General features: G+C 41.1%; 1 protein-coding gene across 2 annotated transcripts in view; it reads left to right on the forward strand.

The window, feature by feature from the left end:
- RPA1 (replication protein A1) overlaps nt 1-20,380 on the forward strand; it is a 46,898-nt gene that overhangs the window by 2,328 nt on the left and 24,190 nt on the right. For both annotated transcript variants that reach the window (XM_084862955.1, XM_084862954.1), the window contains exons 2-5: nt 300-350; nt 1,627-1,705; nt 2,369-2,477; nt 14,667-14,755. In XM_084862955.1, the coding sequence (XP_084719081.1) occupies nt 300-350; nt 1,627-1,705; nt 2,369-2,477; nt 14,667-14,755 (328 nt within the window). The remainder of the gene's footprint in view (nt 1-299; nt 351-1,626; nt 1,706-2,368; nt 2,478-14,666; nt 14,756-20,380) is intronic.

A 20,380-nucleotide genomic window follows, 5' to 3' on the forward strand; every position in this document is an offset into this window, starting at 1 on the left:
AGCATACTTAATTCCCTAGTAACGGGCACTATAGAGAATTAATGTGTTGTTATGCGATGCCAATATTTTAGATGTAGTGGAGTGTCTCCTTGTTGGTAAGCATGTATCTCACTTTTATGATTTTATCATTTGTCCAGAGTGGTAAAAGTTAACCTAGCTTTTCGAATGATAAGCCCCCCAAAAGGCTCTTTTGACAGTGGTATGTATAGTTTATAACAAATGCTAAGCTGTAAAAATATGTCCAGTTTTAATCATGATTTGAGCTCATATCTCACAAAAATCTGTTTTTACTCTTTTAGGCCATAATGCAGCAGGGAGAGACATCCATAAAACCCATCCTCCAAGTCATTGTAAGTAACTACATATATTTTATGCCAAGCAGTTTTTAAATTTTCATGTAACTGTAAATTACATTTGATGAAGGATATAAAGATTTGTTTACTTTAGGAAATTCTCACCATCATCACACAAAATAGGCCAGTTCATGAGAAAGGAACCAGGCTTTTAAAGGTATATATATTAGTTTAGCCAGAGGGAGACCTTTGGAGATTCAAATCTGAGCTTTTGCCGCTCTGTTCTTTCCACAATGAAAGGATGCTGTAGTGCTGCACATTATTACAAGGGCCTCCTCCTTATCTTTCTGCCCTTAGGTTTGTCTTGCTCACATCTGCCTTACAAATGGCCTCTCTGTAAAGTGAACTTGTCTGCTTAAAATTCTTCATTAGCCCTAGCCGGTTTGGCTCAGCAGAAGGGCCGCAGGTTTGATTCAGGTCAAGGGCACAATCTCTATTGAAGGCTGGATTCTCAGCCCCGGTTTGAGCACTTGAAGGAGGCAACCAATGCATGTCTCTCTCGCTCTGTCTCTCCTTTTCCCTTTTACTCTCTAAAAATCAATGCAAATAATATCCTCAGGTGAGGATTAACAAAACAAAAACATTCTTTGTTAACCCTATCATTTAAAAGGTTCTCAAGTTTTAGTGGGAATTTAAAAAATCAGTAGAAGCAGAATCATGGATTATACCTGCAGGTTCTGTCTGTTAACCCTGGCGGGCTCCCTGATACGCTCAAACTAGCTGCCAGTTGTCTCAAAGCTTATTTGATTGTAAGGCTCTGTTTACATATTTCACTTAAAGCTGCCTCTGATTTCCTTCCAGTTGGAATTAATGTCTCAGTTCTGCCCCATGTCATTATGTGCACACTTTTCGTATGTCTCTCGGCCTCCATCTCTACCCTCATTGTAAGCCCTTTCAGGGTACGAATTTATTTATTTATTTTTATTTTGTATTTTTAGCATGTTTCCTACACAGTACCTTGCATATATTAGGTACTTTGTTATATATTTTTTTAGAGTTGGCTTTCAACAAATTGGAGTTAGGGAAGAGAACACAAGAGTATTGGCAACATTTTATTCTCATCTATGTTTGTTTCATAATATTAGTGGGAAGAGGTTGGTGGGCCAATCATCAAGGCTGGTTGTCTTTTGCTTGGATTTCAGTGTTGAGTGCATGAGCAAGCAGTTCAGTTTGTGTTGATCTAACGGCAAGCCCACTCTCCTGCCACTAAGGTTTACTTATCCCGGGGGACTGGGCAGACAGCCTGGCTAATGAACCGAGTTTTCTCTTCTAGAGCATCCGTCCCATCACCACCGGGAATAGCCCGCCCCGCTATCGACTGCTCATGAGTGATGGGTTGAACACTCTCTCCTGTAAGTATGATGTGTAAATCTCGGCATTTGTATTAAAATAATGAAAGCATACCCAGCATTACGATTGCAATAATTTGGGGGCATTCTAGAAGTCTGCATTTGCTTGGCTGTGTAATTCATTCAGACAGAATTGCACCTGGCAGAGAGCTTTCTAACAATAGACTGGATCTAGTGGAAAGCTGCCACTTGGCTTAATTAATTCTCTCTAACCGGTGCGCTATGCTTTCTTTGATTAATTTCCCTCAGGGTGATATTGACATTTAGTGAATATGATGGGTTAGCTATCCTATACTTGCCTTTATGGGGCTTTATTTCTGTGTCTGTGTTGGAAGCTTTACCTGGGAGAAGAGGAGAGAATTTGCAGAATATATGCTTGCTATCTCCAGTCACATGTGAAGGACCTAGGAAAGATTTTTGTCATGAAACCTGAATGATGGGGGGAAAGTGACGTGGGACACTTTAAGAAATGCATACATTTCAGAGTAGCAGCAGCTGTTCGGTGCACTGCAAATTCTACTGCTTTTCACTATGCAGAGTCTGTCTGACTAGTTTTAATTTCAGGAACATACTTAAGGCATTTTTCTTTGCTAGCACAGATGTGATCAGCTTTCAGATTGCCATGGCTAAAATGTTTTGGAGACTAAAGTAAACTCTGCTTTTCAGCTTTTATGTTGGCAACACAGTTGAACACTCTTGTTGAAGAAGAGCAATTGTCTAGCAATTGCATTTGCCAGATTAACCGATTTATTGTGAACACGCTGAAGGATGGAAGGTATGTGGTGTGTTTTTTCTGTTTTATTGTGTTGCAGAATGGGGGCTAATTTTTGAGCAGTTCATTGGATGCCAGAATTCAATTCGCAATCCAAAAGGCAGTGATAAGCTTTCAGCTAAGAATGTACAGCTATTGAATTCTCTACTCAGGTGACTAACTCCTGGCACCAGAGGGAGAGAAACATGGAAGCGATGGGAACTTCAGAGCAGGGGATTAAAGCAGAAAGCAGCAATGGGTTTAACACTATTCTTCTAACCCGTCATAGTCACTAAATGTCTGTTTCTAATCTGTCAGAAGCACTTTTTTTAGGATTCTCTCTCAAAAGTATCTTAATAAAAAGAGGCCACTTATAGAGCAAAAAAAAAAGAAAGATATAATATGTAATCCAGCCCTGTTTTTGCTTTCTTGAGTCTTTCATAGTAAAAACTTCATCCAGCCAATATAGAGAATGTGGAGTAGCTACAGGTGCTACGTTCTAGAGACACAGGGATGAACAGAACTGTTATTCACTCATGGGTAACCATTGATAAAATAAGGCATTTTTGTTGGGGAGTGGCTTTACATTTATTTTCTCACGTTTTTAGTTTTTCATTCCAAAACACATGAGGAGTAAATATGGCAAGCATTCCCACCTTAATAAGGGAATATAAAGCATGTTACATTATTAGCTGTCATTTCCAAATAATGTTTTTAATTTATATTTGTTTTATATATCTTTATTCTTTCAACCTTGTGTTATTAATTTTGGATGTTTTTATAAATAGCATATAGTGAGTTTATTTAATTAGTGAGTTTATTCTGCTTAATTTATTATTGGTCTTTTCCCCCCAAAGTTTTGTGTCTTTGCTTTACCATTTTCTCTTTTGCTGCCTTGGATTGATTGAGATTTTTTAATTCTCTTTCTTCTACTGATTTGGAAGTTATACATTATATTTGTGTTTTCTTTGTGGTTATTCTTACATTAAAAAAAATCCATATATCATGTAGTTGATCTTCACCCTGATAGAATTTTGTGTTCTTGTCAGTATGTTTTGCAAAACAACTTTTACAATACAAATTATGTATATATAAAAGGCTAATATGCAAAGTGTCCCCTCGGGAGTTCAACCAGGAGACAGGGAATTCGATCGTATGCTATGTCCTGGGCTGACCACCAGAGGGCGGCATGGAATGAAGGAAGGCCTTAGCTGGCAGCCAGGAAGGAAGGCCCCAAGGACCTGGCTGGCAGCCAGCAGTCAGGGAAGGAAGGCTCTGGCCACCAGCTGGAAGGCCCTGATCGGCCCTGATCGGCCCTGTCAGGTCTAGGGACCCTACCTGTGCACGAATTTTGTGCACTGGGCCTCTAGTATATACATGTTACAAGACCCACATAAACATAAAGAAAAATAACTGTAATCCCTGCCTAGAAATAACTATGTTGTCTATCCTTCCAGTTTTTTTTTCTATGAACATAAATACTTAATGAATCTATATTTTCTTTTTAAAATACTTCATAACCACTGTGGTTTTATAATACCCTTTTTTTTAACTTGATAGTGATCATTATTTTTACATGTCCCTAGGTATACCTCTATGTTATGTTACTTAGTATGCAACTGTATGAATTTACCATAACTAAATTAGCATCTAAATTGTATATAGTATTTTACTATTGAAAAACCTTTACCAATGTTTCCTTAAATATATCTGTGGCTCTATCTTTATATGTGTATTCAATTTTTTAAGAAAAATGTCTAGTTTAATAAAATATGACACATCCTATAATCTAAGCAATATAGAAAAAAGGTACAAAGAAGGAAAAAATAGTCTAAAATTTGTACAGCCCAGAAATAAACATCATCAGTTAGTGGGCATCATTCCCAAATATCTCTCAGTGCATATTTATCAATGATTGGCGGATACGTAGAAATATATTTGAGATTGGAATGATAACATAAATTCAGCCATGTGCCGCATAACATTTCAGTCAATAACAGATCACATATACAAGCGGTCCCATAAGACTACAATGGAGCTGAAAATTTTCTATCTCCTAGTGATATTGTAGTCATGGTAACATAGTGTAATACATTACTCACGTGTTTGTGATGATGCTGGTGTAAAAAACCCTGCTCTGCTGGTTGTATAAAAGCAGGCACATACAATATGTACAGTATGTAATACTTGATAATAAATGACTATGTTACTTACTAATGTATTTATTATATTACTAGAGGCCCTGTGCATGAATTCGTGCACAGGTGGGGGTCCCTAGGCCTGGCCGAAGATCAGGGCCAATCAGGGTAGGAACTGTGGGAGGTTGGCTAGCCAGAGGAAGGGACTGTGGGAGGAAGGGACCATGGGAGGTTGGCCGAGGACCCCAAGGAGGGAGCTGGCCCTTGGCCTCCCTGGGAAAGGGGCCGCATCCTTCGCTACCCACCCCCGGTTCCCAGTCCCAGCCTGGGGCCCAAAGGCCCCGAAGGGAAACTGCCATCAGTGCCCCACGTGGTTCCCTGCCTCCCCTCCCCCCACCCTTGCTGCCGCACTACCACCATGGCGGGTGGGCAGCCCCTGGGGAAGGGAGAGGATGGGAGCAAGACAAACCTTGTGTCAAGGGCTGACACATAGGGAGCTGCTCTGCTATGTATAAAACCCCGACTCAGAAGCAGGTCATCTATTAATGGTTTGGCACCAGGGGCCGATTGGGGCGGGCCGATGGGGGCTGGCCGGCTGGGGGAGGGACTGCGGGCTGTTGGTCGGCTGGCTGCCGGAGGTTGGCTGTGGGAGTGCACTGACCACCAGGGGGCAGCTCCTGTGTTGATACAGCATCAAAGTGGTGTTGCTTCCTCCAAATTCCACCTCAGACCCAATGGAGGGATGAGTTATAGCAGCTTTTAAGGCCTGCTGCCTGAGGAGGACCTCTGCCCAGGTTATGGCTGCAACGTAGGAAGATCCTGCTGCAGTTTTGGAAGGAAGGATTGCAACGTCTTATGACTGCATCAGGAACCTTGCTTGGGCTTGAGGTGATGTCACCAAGCAGTGTATAAATGGCATCTGGAAGAAGACACTCAAGAGGTTCGTTTATGACTTCAAAGAATTTGCCAAGGATGAGTAGGTTGCAAAAATCAACGATGCTGTGGTTGAGATGGCAAACAGATGAAGATGAAATTGTGTGATGAGGATGAAGTTGAGGAGCTTCTAGAGAGGTCCCTGAGGAATTGACTAATGAGGAGTTGCTAGAACAGAAATGCATAGCCGAAGAAGAGGCACGGGAAAGGAAACTGCAGAAGGAAAAGAAGAACCCCCAAGAAAATGTAGTGAAGCTCTGGCTGATGTGGCTCAGTTGGTTGGGCGTCGACCTGACCTGTGCACCATCCGGTGCACCGTGAGGCTGCTGGCTCAATTATCGATCAGGGCACATGCCTGGATTGTGGGCTCCATTCCCGATAGGACCATGCAGGAGGCAGCCAGTCAATGATTCTCTTTCTTAAAATCAGTAAACTGTCCTACCCGGTTTGGCTCAGTGGATAGAGTGTCGGCCTGCAGACTGAAAGGTCCCAGGTTCGATTCCGGTTAAGGGCATGTGCCTTGGTTGCGGGCACATCCCCAGTAGGAGTTGTGCAGGAGGCAGCTGATTGTTGTTTCTCTCTCATCGAAGTTTCTAACTCTATCCCTCTCCCTTCCTCTCTGTAAAAAATCAATAAAATATATGTTTTTAAAAATCAGTAAACTATTCTGAAAATAAAAAAAGGGAAACTTAGTGAAGGGTTTAGCAGAAGCTTTTGTAGATTTCAATAAGCTCCTTAAAAAATTTGAAAACATGTACTCCAACACCGAAAGGTTTTTGTTAATAGAGAGGAATGTTCGTGGTGCATTATCTGTGATGAAAAACGCAAACCACCATGGACATAGTCTGCAGAGTGACACCTCCTCCAGAAGAGCCGCAGGCCGGTCCTTCAGGAGGTGTTCCAGAATGAGGCATTGTTCCCATCCCCGCCTCATGGCCCTGAAGACCTCCCAGTGGGACAAGCTGTGGAGGGGGAAGACCGGGAGATTGATGACCCTGACCTTTGTAGGCGTAGGCTAATGTGTGTGTGTGTGTGTGTTTTAAATCTTTAACAAAAAGTTTAAAGTTAAAAATAATTTTTAAAAAAATAGAAAATAGCTTATAGAGTAAGGATATAAAGAAAGAATATTGAGTGTGGGGAGGTAGAAGAGGTTATAGGGCGCGTAAGTGGTGGTAGAAGGAAACATGACTTGGGGTGGTGAATGATGTGTTACAGAATTGTATGCCTGAAACCTGTATTCTCTTATTAACCAACGTCACCCCAATAAATTCAGTCAATAAGTAAACAACACAAATATGTACCATAAAATATACACATAGATTCAGAGAGAGTTTCAATTACTTTCCAAATGCCTTCTCTATATATAAAAGGAAAGTGGAGACCATAGCTGTCAGTGCTTAAAATTATAATGTGCCAACATGAAAACGCTCATTATAAGGTCCCAATCTGCATATATCTGCCAAATTTGTTATTGATTGCACTTCTGTTCCCATGATGATGACTCTTTAGCTCTCTTTAAAAGTGAGGTGATTTTTTAATTAAGGGATAATCGTTTCCCCGTGTGAATTACTCACACATGATATAATTTTTATCAACCCATGATGTACTTCTCCATATGCACAGGGACCAAAAGTGACTGTTGAGTTCTGAACCAGGGACCAAAGGTGACTGGGTTAAATGGAAACATTGATGTGATTAAATGATGGGATTATAGACTAATTTTTTTCCCCCTTGTTTTTTGTTAATTTTTTAGAATAAAGTAAAATGAATATATTTTTAAAAAATTTCAGGCTTGGAGAAATATTTGTGAATTGACCATATTTATACATTGTATTCTAAGAAACATTTTGCTGTGATGATGGTGAATAATACAATACATATTAAATGATAATTGAGAAAAAAGAAAAAATATTTTTGTACAGCTATACAATGAGTATGTTTTAAGCTGTTACCACAAAATAGAATAGAAAAATAAAAATTTTAAGTTTATGAAGTAAAAAAGACAGGTGTGTAGTAAGCTATACAATCTAGGTTTATGTAAGTGCATGCTATGATGTTGGCACAACACTGAAATGACCTATCAATGCATTTCTCAGCACATTCCCCTTGGATCAGCCACGCATGGCTGTATTGTTCTTGCTCTCGCTGAATAATTCAGTCCAAAAGCCATTAGGTGGGGCCAAGCAAGGTAGATGTGTACAGGGGAGGGGGTGGTGGTGGTGGCCTGGGCCAGGTGTCAGCGCAGAGAGAGCAGGGGGTCCTGTGGGCTGCACAGGACGTTGGGTAATAACACGCATGAAGAGAGGGTGGCTGCAGCCAGTATGGGTTGTCAGGGCCTGAGTAGGGTGAGGAAGAGTCTGAGTGGCCGTTGAGTCCTGAGCCAGTGAAGAGGGCATTTGAGGATGTGGGAGTGGAGGGCAGCAGCAGGTTGTTGAGACTGAGGGGTGAGGAGGGAGTCCGAGCAGGAGAAGGAAGGTGTCTGCAGGGCGTGGTCACAGCCCAGCCTGAGAGGATAGAATCCAAGTGGGGAGAGGAGGGTGCAGGTGGCCTAGAGCAGCAGATGTGAACATGGACCATGTGAGGAAGGTAGGATCCGCAGAGCAGTAGTGGGGGTGGTGACGGGATTGGTTATGTATGGGGGAAATTGATCTAATAAATATATTGTGGACAATGAAGCTGATCAAGGGAGAAAGAGCTGTGATGTCGCATTAAAAGCGGAGATCTTGGTAAGCCCGAGGTTTTCAGTATATATTCTCAAACCTTTGTTCTCCCATCTCTGACCTTTATTTCCAGGGTATGGGGGCTGGGAGAATGTCTGATTCAACTTAACCCTTTCGTGCATCTCCCAGGCCACAAAGGAGAGAATGGGCCAGTAAAGTCCGTTTACAAGCTATACCTTGCCTTCCTAACATCTCAGTAAATTGTTCTATGAAGATTTTCCTATGTTTTGAATTTCTAAACAAAGAGGCCATCAAGAATGCTGATGTTGCTAAGGTGTGAAAGAAACAGTGATCACAGGCAGTGATCAGAAGAGGTGGGAACTGGTTGGATAAAGGAAAAGCTGTTAGCTGGTGACAGCTAAGGTGCCGTGTGCTGACTTCCTAAGAGACACCCTGTAACCAGTGCTGACTGTGATTAGCTTAAGGCCAGTTGGGGTGGTTTGATGCATTTAAGTGTTTGTTTATAGATGAAACAGTACATTACACATGTATGGCATATAAGAAAGGTTAATATGGAATCATTTGGGGTCTGGAATGCATTAATTCAATTTACATTATTTCTAATGGGGAAAAAATAATTCTGTTTTTGAACAAATTGTTTCTCAAACAGCCTTCTGGAATGAATTAAGCTTGAGAACTGAGTTGAATCCTGAGGTTTCACTGTATATGGATCTAGAAAGTTATAAACGTTTAGTTTGCATGTATGTATCATACGTATATATATTTGTGTATCTGTAGTGTGTGTGTATTTCTAGATCTCTCTATTGAGAGGTTTTGGAGCAGCAATACCTCCTTAGCTAAGAGCCCACTTAGCACTCAGATCTTGGTTTCTGAATGTCATTTTATACAAACAGAATCAGGGCTCCTAGGAGGATGTCCTATTACAGGCTTGGAAATTACAAGATGAGCCTGAAATATCTTATTGTGCCAGGAAGTAAGTAAGATGGGGCCATCAGAAGGACAGAGAAACTAGCTTGCAAGGTCTTAACACTTACCAAATCTAGGACAATTTAAAAAAAATCAAAATAAGTATAGTAATAGATTGCACCCCATTGTATCAAATAGGAAGGAATTTCTAAATCTACACTGGATAAGTGAATATATGGCTGAAATAGAAAGCTTTTTCTTACAGCAGGGCCATTTAACAAATGTAGGAGGAATAATGGAATTAGAATATCAGTCTGGCGACCATCATAGTAATAATTCAGGGAACAGCAGCAGGTGCCGTATGAGCTTCCTGTGGCTGCTGTGGCAAATTACCGCACGCTTGGAGGTTTAAAACAACAGACGTTTATTCTTCCTGGAAGCCAGAAGCTGAATCCGTTTTTACTGAGCGGAAGTCGCTGCCGGCAGGGCCACTCTCTCTGGAAGTCCTGGGGGGGAATCCGTTCTTCGCCCCTTCCGCTCCTGGCGGTTGCTGGTCTTGGCTGAGGACTGCAGTGCTCCGTCCTCAGCTTCCGAGGGTACAGTGCCTTCTCTTCTGTCGGTTAAACGTGCTTCTGCGGCCCTCTTATAACAGTTATCCTTGTGTAAGGACACATGTGATCACTTTACAGTTCATCGGACGATCCTGGATAATCTCACCATGTCCACCCTTAGCTTTCCAAGCTCCACCTTTTTTTCTCAATCTTTTGTTTCATCTCATCTTTTGACTTGTTTTATTGACTTTTTAGTCTTTATTTTGCAAACCACTCCTGAGAAGTATTATTCCCTTCCTTGGCCTATGTTCTAGATGGGACTCCGTATTTGTCTCTGCTTCCTCCCTTCCTTTCATTTTTATACATTGTGGTGTGTTGCATTGTTGTGACGTCATTTCTTCTTATCTTGTTTATGCTTCATATGGACAGTTCTGTCCAGACTTCATATTTTCTCTGACTTGTCTAGGGCAGGCATAGCTCCTTGCCAACCCTCCCACTTGGGACCTCTTATCTTCCACTCCAGGCTGCTTCTGAGTGCCTGAGGATGCTTTCTAGCCACTCCTCCGCCCTCTAGGTTGTGGGCGAGGATGGAGAGCTCTCTGGGGTTGAGTATACTCACAGGCAGGGATGAATTCCATTCCCGTGGGCTTTGCCTCAGCACGGGGCATGCCTTGTATTCTCTCCTACCCGTGCTGGGAGCCGGTATGTACATCGTGGTTTATTTGCTCCTTACCTTTTCGATGGTCATTTAGGTTTATTCCAGGCAGGGCTTTAACAGTCATCCTGTGTATTACATGCTCATGCTATTATTTCTGAGTAGATTATACTGGGAATTAGTATTGTGGGGCCAAAGAACATCTGTTGTAGAGAGTACACCAATTTACATACTCACAATGTTGTATACGCATTTCTATTTCTGAAGAGGCACGACCATAGATACAGAAGTTAGGTTAGTGGTACCCAAGGGCGGGAGATGGAGTGGAACTGCCACAGGGTTTCTTTTGGGGGTGAAGTTAGGTACTGTTGATGCTTGTGCAACTCTGAATATATTAAAAACGATTGAATTATACTTTTAAAGGTAAAGTTTATGGTATGATATCTTTATTTTTAAATTTTTTTTATTGATTTCAGAGAGAAGGGAGAGGGAGAGCTAGAAACATTAATGATGAGAGAGAATCATTGACTGGCTGCCTCCTGTATGCTCCCTGCAACCCAGGAATGTGCCCTTGACTGGGATTGAACCTGGGACTTTTCAGACCACAGGCTGACACTCTATTCACTGAGCCAAACCAGTTTTGGCCTGTGCTCCGTACTGTCAGTATAATAGATATTTCTGATTTTTAAAAATATTGCTAATAATTTTTAAAATTTAAATTTTTATTAGTGAGATCAGGTATCTTCATGTATTTATAGACTATTTGTAGTTCTCTGAATAGCATTTTATTCTATGCTTTGTTCATGTTTTTTGTGTGTGTGGGGGGGGAGGAACTCTTTTTAAACTTGTGATACTAGTTAATTTTTTATCCTTTATTATAGTCTGTTTATGGAATTAAATACTGACATGGAATTGAATATTTCATCTGCGACTTATTTTTACCTAGGATATGAAGGAGGAATTAGCTTAATTTTTTCTAAATGGAGTCCATATCATGAAGGGCCTATAGACCCTCGTAAAGAGTTTAGGTGTTACTCTGAATGTGATGGGAAGCCCTGGGGTGTTGAGAGGGTAGCAGTGGTATGATCTGATAAAACTCCAAGGTTATTCTGAGAGCTCTGCGGAGAATTGGTGGTAGGAGATGTGCAGGAGGCAGCCTGAGATGTTTCCTTCTCCCCCTCCTCCTTCCTCTCGCTCTAAAATTAATAAAAAGAACATAGTATATGAATACCCATATGTTCCATCATCCAGCTTCAAATTATGTCACTGATATTCAACCTAGTTTTGTCTCTTCCACATTTATTCTCCTCTATAATTTTGAAACAAATCTTACATTTATTATTTCATCCAGAAATACCTTAGTATACATCTTTGAAAGGCAAGAACCCTTTTTTGTTGTTATTGTTAATCCTCACCCACGGGATATTTTTTTCTTTGCTTTTTAGAGAGAGTGGGAGAGAGGGAGCGGGGAGAAAGAGAGAAACAACTAGAAACAACTATTCATGTCTGTGTTTGTATAAATAATTTATCTGAGTCAGGATCCAAAGTAAAGTTCACACTACAGTAGGAGATAGTTCTTTTAAGTCTCTGCATCTGTAGGTTCCTCCTCCATAAACCTTTCCCCCTTATTGTTTTAGTTGTTGAAGAAACCAGGCAATTCATTCTTTTTGTTGGTTTTGTTTTATTTTTGTTAATCCTGACCAGAGGATATTTTTCCCTTTGTTTTTTGTTGTTGTTGTTGTTTAAAAATATATTTTATTGATTTTTTACAGAGAGGAGGAGAGAGGGATAGAGAGCTAGAACATCGACCAGCTGCCTCTTGCACACTCCCTTCCGGGGATGTGCCCGCAACCAGTGTACATGCCCTTGACCAGAATCGAACCTGGGACCTTTCAGTCCGCAGACCAACGCTCTACCACTGAGCCAAACCGGTTTCGGCTGTTTTGTTTTGTTCTTTGTTTTTAAGAGAGATTGGAAGGGGGGCATCAATGTGATGGAGACATATTGATGAGGTTGCTGCCTGTATGTGCCCTGACTGGGATGGGACCTGCAACCTAGGTTTGTGCCCTTGACTGGAAATTGAACCCACAACCTTCTGTGCGCAGGCCGACGCCCCCACCAGAGTCACACCTGCCAGGGCAATATAATTTGTTCTTTACCCTCATGCCATTTCTCACCGTCTGGATGTTGCTGGTTATATCCCTGTAAAGTTGTAATAGGTTTTTATCTGTGTTTTCTGTACATTTGGGTTGGTGTATGCTTGTGATAATGCTGCTGGATTCATCTTGCTAAAATTTTATTTAGGATGTATGTATATTATAAAACACTTTTTGTTTTTTAGTGTGTTTTTTCTAAGGTTTTAGTATTAAGGTAATGCTAAGTGATTGATAAGACTTCCTTTTTTCTTTTTCTTTTTCTTTTAGGAAGTAATTTGTATAATTTTGGAGGGAAATATCTACCACTATCTATCTATCTGATAGTTTTTATAGAGAATCTGTATCTGATTTTCAGGATTAGATAGTTTTAAACTTACTTTATTGAAATTATATAACCTTGATATGAAAACCTGATAAAAAGTAGCACAAACTGATCATTTGTATGTAAAAATTCAAACTAATGGCCATCAGATCACTAAAGGATGCAGCATGGTGAAGTTGGGTTTATCACTCCTTAAATATTGCTTAACCCATCCACCTTTTACAAGTTTTATCTGTGTTGCCACCACCATCACTTCTTTCCTGTTGGCCTCTCTGCCTCCACTTGTGTTTCCCTGAAATTCCTTTTTTCATGTTGAGTTTTCTCTAAAATACAGCTGTGATCATGATGTTCTTACAAGTTTGTATAGAGCAACAGCTGTGGACCAGTTGTGCATTAAGCACGAGAGGATACCTGCCCTCATCGAAAGTATAGTCTAGTAGGAGAAATAGATGATCAGATCATGAATACGTATGCATTATAGATACAGGGGTGGGCAAAAGTAGGTTTACAGTTGTAAATGCAAAACAGAGTTTATTCTTGTATCATTAATTATTGTATTATTTTCCATATGAACAACTGTAAACCTACTTTTGCCCCCCTACATGCATGAATAAATAATGAACATATATATTATCCTATATAATAAAAACATAATATGCAAATCGACCAAACAGCAGAATGGCTGGTCGGCGGTGGCGAGCAGGCTTCACCAGGCCAGCCAAGGCGCTTGCCAGTGGGCAGAGGGAGGGGATGGTGATTGGAGGATGGGAGGGCACCCGCGGCAGAGGAGGGTCTATCAGGAGTTGGGGCTGGCCAGTTGCCTCCTGCAGAGGGTGGTCAGACTGCAGCTTAGGCCCACTCCCCACAGAGCGGTCCTAAGCAATCAGTCCTACATCCCCTGGGGGCTCTCAGACTGCAAGAGGGCACAGGCCAGGCTGAGGGGGCCTCCCCCCCCCACCCGGTGCATTGGGCCTCTAGTGTAGTAATAATTTTATGTTCATGTATGTTAATTAAACCCCATAGAACTGAGCTGAAGGAAAGCAATCACGGCCATAGAAAAGAGGATAACAGAAACCTGATCTAAACCAACATTTAGGGAAGTGTCTCTTGAAGAAGTGATATGAGATGAAAGCCAAAAAAATGAGTATTAGATGAGGCAGAATAAGAGAAGGCCACCCCATCAGAGTGCATATGCAAAGGCCCTGTGGCAGGAGAGGGCACGGCATATATCAGACGCTGACAGAAAACAGTGAGCCCAGAGAGCAGGGATCCCGGGGACCTGGTGTGAGAGGAGCAGGGGATTAGCAAGGCCAGACCGTGCAGAGCCGGAAGGCCACGCCGAAGGGTTTTGTTGGCCTGTGGTCCTTGGGAAGTTATTGCTGGGTTTTAATCAGAGTTAAAAATAGGTCAGAGAACTTAGATAATAATTATTTAAAAAGAAATCTGCAGTCATACTGGTTTTTACCGGGAAAGGTAATTTGGATAAGTGTCATGTTTCTAAAAATAGATAAATCGCCTGTTGTGCCACATATTCCTGTGCTTATCAATCTAAATTCTCATCATATCATTTGCTCCTTGAAGGTACGGTACATCCTAAGGACACTGCATTTTAATTAAGGGACTAGATGAGAAATGAAAACCCTGCGATCATAAAAAGCCTTGATAATGATACGGTGAAAGATTAGGGGAAATATTTATGTAGGAATTGCTATCATATATTTCTCAAGTTACTCAGTAATGAAAAGCAGCTGACAAAGGGAAATAGTTTTTATCAAAATGATTATTGGGGGAAAGCTTTTTAAGCAGCTTGTCATGTGAAGGGCCTCTGAATTTATTTTTTCTAACTCGTTTCTCTTTCTTTGCCTTTGCAGGAGAGTAGTTATTTTGATGGAGTTAGAGGTTTTGAAATCAGCGGAAGCAGTTGGAGCGAAGATTGGCAATCCACTGCCCTATAATGAAGGTAAAATGCTTTTTATAGGTTGTAGCACTCAAATGAATACCTCTCTATAGAGCTGGAAGTCTACCTTTTGGATTCAGTTTGATTTGTTAGTCTTAATAAAACTAGTGATTTGGGGGCCTGGGACCCAGGTTCTTTCCGTTTCGTTCAGGACTGAAGAAATGATGATTAGATTCCATAAAGGAAAAATCTCTCCTCTGTTTTTCTCATTACTCAACACTCACATTTCCAGCACCTCAGTGACTAGATGTAGGGAGAGTTTTCCCTCTCTAACCAGTTCTTGAATTCCCTGTGGACACCCGCTAGGAGTCCTATAATTCAATTCAGCTCAGTTCGGATACTGCCTGCTCGGAGTTAGCGTCAGATCCCGCAGGCTGACGGCTCCATCCCACAGGACCGCTTCCTCCAGAAGAGCTGTATCAGACAGATTCCGCCAGTGCCACTGTTGCTCAGGTTGGGAGATAGATTACTGGTGCTTCCTATGCTCGCCATTTTCCCAGAATCCTCTCAACAGTGGTTATCTTTTTATTTTTTATTTATTTACTGATATTAGAGAGAAAAGCATTGGTTTGTTGTTCCACTTACCGTGTTTCCCCGCAAATAAGACATCCTCCGAAAATAAGACCTGGTGCATAGAAAGATAAGACATCCCCTGAAAATAAGACCTAGCGCAACTTTGGGAGAAAAAATTAATATAAGACATTGTCTTATTTTCGGGGGAACAGGGTATTAATGCATTCATTGGTTGCTTCTTGTATGTGCCCTGACGGGGGATTAAGCCCGCATCCTTGGCGCATTGGGATGATACTCTAACCATCTGGATCACCTGGCCAGGGCAACAGTGATTTCATATATATATATATATATATATATATATATATATATATAAAACTTTCAGCTTAAAGATAGTTCCATGTGTATATACACTTGGAGATCTTCCTCTCTCTTTATATATATATATATATATATATATATATATATATATATTTTTTTTTTTAAATATATATTTTATTGATTTTACACAGGAATTGAGAGGGACAGAGAGTTAGAAGCATCGATGAGAGAGAATCATCGATCAGCTGCCTCTTGCACACCCCCCACTGGGAATGTGCCCGCAACCAAGGTACATGCCCTTGACCGGAATCAAACCCGGGACTTTTCATTCCGCAGGCCGACGCTCTATCCACTGAGCCAAACCGGTCCCGGCTTTAAATATATTTTTTATTTATTTCAGAGAGGAAGGGAATGGGAGAGACAGACAGAAACATCAATGAGAGAGTATCATTGATGAATCAGCTGCCTCCAGTACACCCCACACTGGGGACTGAACCCACAACCTGGGCAAGTGCCCTGACCAGGAATTGAACCACAACCCCCTGGTGCATAGGTCTATGTTCAACCACCAAGCCATGCCAGCTGGACCCTTTTTACTTCTATTTTTAATGGTTATAGAGTGTTCTATTGTGTGCCTCCTCCATAATATAACGAGCCCTTTATTGAAGGATACTTGAGTTGTTTTTCCACTGTTACAGTTCTACTGCAATGAATAACTTTGTATATATGCAGGTCTGGGGGCAGATGGGGTTTTATTGCCCGAAGTGAGATTGCTGGATCAGTGGGTAGAAAGGCAGTAGGTATGGTTGGAATCCCCACCATGGAATGGTATCATTTTGCGTTCCCACCAGCAAAGCATGAAAATACTGGTTTCTTCACAAGTGTGTGAAGAGGCTATGTGAACATTAATAACTTCCTCTCTTATTAGAGCTCTGAATATGTGCCAGTCTGATAGGTGAACACTGGCACCTCCATGTAGCTAAGCTACATTCTGAGCCAGGTGAGCATCCCTTTAAACACTTCAGGGCCTTTTATTCCTTTGAACTAACTTTTGGATTATTTGTCTCTTTTTTTTCTCAATTTCTAAAAGAGTTCTTTAAAAAGTTGCGGGGGGTGTCAAGTATGGCTCGGTGGTTGAGCATTGACCCATGAACCAGAAGGTTGGGGTTTGATCCCCGGTCAGGGCAAATGCCTGGGTTGCAGGCTCGATCCCCAGGAGGGGGCATGCAGGATGCAGCCAACCGATGATTCTCTCTCCCTCTCCCTTCTTTTCTCTGAAATCAACTAAAACAACAACAACAACAAAACATACTTAAAAGTAGAGGGAGATCAATTTATTTTCTCTGATATGAGTCACAAAGTATTTTTTATTCTGCTTATGGTGTTTTTGCTACGCAGCTGTGTTTTTGTTTTTATAAGTTGAATTTTCCAATTATTTTATTATTATGACTTTGGGATTTGAAGCTGTATTTAGTAAGGTCTTCCTCTCTCCAAAGTTAAGACATTCCCCCATGTTTTATTCTAGTCCCTGCAGGATTTTATTTTTTACATTTAAATAATTTATCCTGCTTTTGTCTTACCATTGTGGTTTCTTGGTTTGTAGTGTTTGGGGCTTCGCTTTCCCATAATTTAGAAGTTATGGATTTTCTTAGTTCCCTAGTTTCATTAAAGATGTAGTCTGTATACGGGCGTTTGGATCTGGTGTGGGGATTCTCTTTGTTGCTCCATGTAATTTTTAATAGAAGTGGGTAGATTTGGGACTAGGTCAGTAACCGTGCTTCTTCCAGAAATGGAATCTCTAGATTTTATTTTATTTTTTATTCCTCACCTAAGGACATGCTGAGAGAGAGGAATGATGGAGAGAGAGAGAGAGAAACATCAACCCTTCCATTGGCTCCCCGACTAGGGATCAAACCTGCAACCCAGGTGTGTGCCCTGACCAGGAGTTGGCTTATCTTACGCTCAGCTTTTAGGAAGGCCAGCTACCACAGCATTTCTCAGCATCTCCAGGAAACCTTTGGATGCTGTGGAGGTGAGGGAGAGACGATGGTACCCAATGTTATCACCTTTGGCCAGATTTCTAATGTTGTCTTTTTATTTTATTTTATTGATTTTTTTACAGAGAGGAAGAGAGAGGGACAGAGAGTTAGAAACATCGGTGAGAGAGAAACATCGATCAGCTGCCTCTTGCACACCCCCTACTGGGGATGTACCCACAACCAAGGTACATGCCCTTGACCAGAATCGAACCCCGGACCTTTCAGTCCGCAGGCCGAGGCTCTATCCACTGAGCCAAACCGGTTTCAGCTAATATTGTTGTTTTCATGATGTATTTAATTGAGTGATTGTTTGGACATTTTGTGTCTCAAGGGCAAAAGCATTTGGAATAAAGATAAAGGGTTAAAAGTTAATTACTGCTTGGGGTTAGGACTGTAGCACTGTGGGGAAAACCCCTTTGTTTCAGTACCCAGTTCCACTGGCTCTGCCCTTTCTTCAGGATCTGTTTAAGTGCAGGAGGATGAAAACATTTTTCTGTTTAGGGTTATTTGCTATTGAATGTCTCCGTAAGTAGGTCAATAACGGGTGTAACTTGGGCCATGATAGAAATGGCTTTGTTACAATGATTGCTACCAATTTCACAGAAGTGTTTGCTAATTGTCTATCGTGAGAGCAAGGGAACTGCTATTAGTGGGCAGGGAACTGAGGTTAGGTGTGTATCCTCCCAGCACCTAACCCAGAATCTGTGACATATCCAGTGATCAGTCAAATGATTGACTAACTCCAGCCAGAAATAGCCAGAGGAATTCCAAAATGTGCACTGAAATCATTCTAGGGTACTAGTACTATCTACATCAAATAAATATTTACAGGATTTTCAAAATGTAGAGAAATGAAACTGCAAACATAATTCATATTTCTTAAAATACTGGATTGGGTGATTTTTAAATCTCTCATATTAACCACTATATATTTTTGTCAATATGTATATTAGTTCTATGTACCTACACTATTGCTAGCTATAATATTTTACTTAGACTTCAATTTCTTACATGATACTTCATAGTATTACTTATTATTACTAGTTGGATTTTTCCCCCCCCCCGCCCAATTCTGTCTGTTTCTGCCAGCAGGAAATTATAACTATTGGATTGACTCTTTATATTCTTTGTGCCTGTTGTTAAGAAAGCACTTGTTAATAGAAATTGAGTTTTTGTCACTCTGTGCACTCCATCGTGTGTTACCTAATTTTTATCTGCTGGTGGCTCACTTACCATTATAGTGATAATAAACGTAATAGACCCTGGTCGGTTTGGCTCAATGGATGGAAGGTTGGCCCCAGGTTTGAAGGGTCCCCGGTTTGATTCCTGTCAAGGGCAAGTACTTCAGTTGCAGGCTTGATCCCTGGCCCTGGTCAAGACATGTGTGGGAGGCAAACAGTTGATGTGCCTTTCTCACATTGGTGTTTTTCTCTCTTGCTCTCTGTCTCTTTCCCTCTCTTCCACTTTCTCTAAAAATCAGTGGAAAAATATTCTCTGGTGAGGATTAACAATAACAACAAAACGATATGTGTGAGTGCAGGTAACTTGAGGAGCTAGAGTCTACTTTTAAAAATATATACATATATTTAATATATTTTTATTGATTTGAGAGAGAGAGAAACATCAATCATTGATTGGCTGCCTCTTGCATGCCCCCTACTGAGGATCGAGCCCGAAACCCAGGCATGTGCTCTTGACTGGAATCAAACCTGGGACCCTTCAGTCTGCAGGCCGACACTCTATTCATTGAGCCAAACCAGCTAGGGCTAGAGTCTACTTTTAAATATTTTTAAAAATTTTATTGATTTTTACAGAGAAGAAGGGAGAGGGATAGAGTTAGAAACATCGATGAGAGAGAAACATCGATCAACTGCCTCCTGCACAGCCCCCACTGGGGATGTGCCCACAACCAAGGTACATGCTCTTGACCAGAATTGAACCTGGGACCCTTCAGTCCACAGGCTGACACTCTATCCACTGAGCCAAACCGGTTAAGGCTAGAGTCTACTTTTAAATATCCCATTTTCCTCCTTGGGTCAGAGTCAGTTACACGAAGTCAGCATAGAGCAAAAGAGTCTATGAATTAATTACAATCTTGATCCTTCTTACTGAAATGGTTTGGTTTGCAGGTGGCACAACACAGAAGATTATCCAAAGTTGAGTCTCTGCATTTCTGTTTTGGGATATAACTTTACATTTTAGAAAGATTTTAATTTAGCTGTAGACTAATTTCTTTCAGGTCTGTGGGCAGTGGCTGTGTCCAGTGCATTACATTGAAGAGCAATTGTTGCTATTTAGGATGCACCAGGACCCTTGCCATCCATTTGCTCTGAGGCTGTCCCTGGTGTCCTGTGCCAGATTTGCAAATGTGGTCCAGAGCAGGAGTTGATGATTGCTCTGATAAGAACATTAGTAGCTTTTCCCAGCTACCCGATATTAGGGTTATTAGTTATGTTCTATGTAATTAGAATTTTAGCTGCCAGATTGCTTGCTTACAATTAAAAATGAACTGCATAGTGAAGCAGATGGATCTAATCAGATAAACCTGGGTTCAAGATGACGTTTTTGCCTCTTCCTAGCCATGTGACTTTGGGCAAGTTATTTGACCTCTGTAACCCCTGTTTTCTCATCTATTAAATGAGTATAATAATGCTATCTATGTCATAGAGTTAAAGATTAAATGGAACAATGCACTTAAATTTTGTATCTGGTGCATAGTAAGCACTCAAAATATGGTAGCTATTATCAATGCCTA

The sequence above is a fragment of the Pipistrellus hanaki genome (genome assembly GCF_964339955.1).
Source record: "Pipistrellus hanaki genome assembly, chromosome: 16".
NCBI lineage: Eukaryota > Metazoa > Chordata > Mammalia > Chiroptera > Vespertilionidae > Pipistrellus > Pipistrellus hanaki.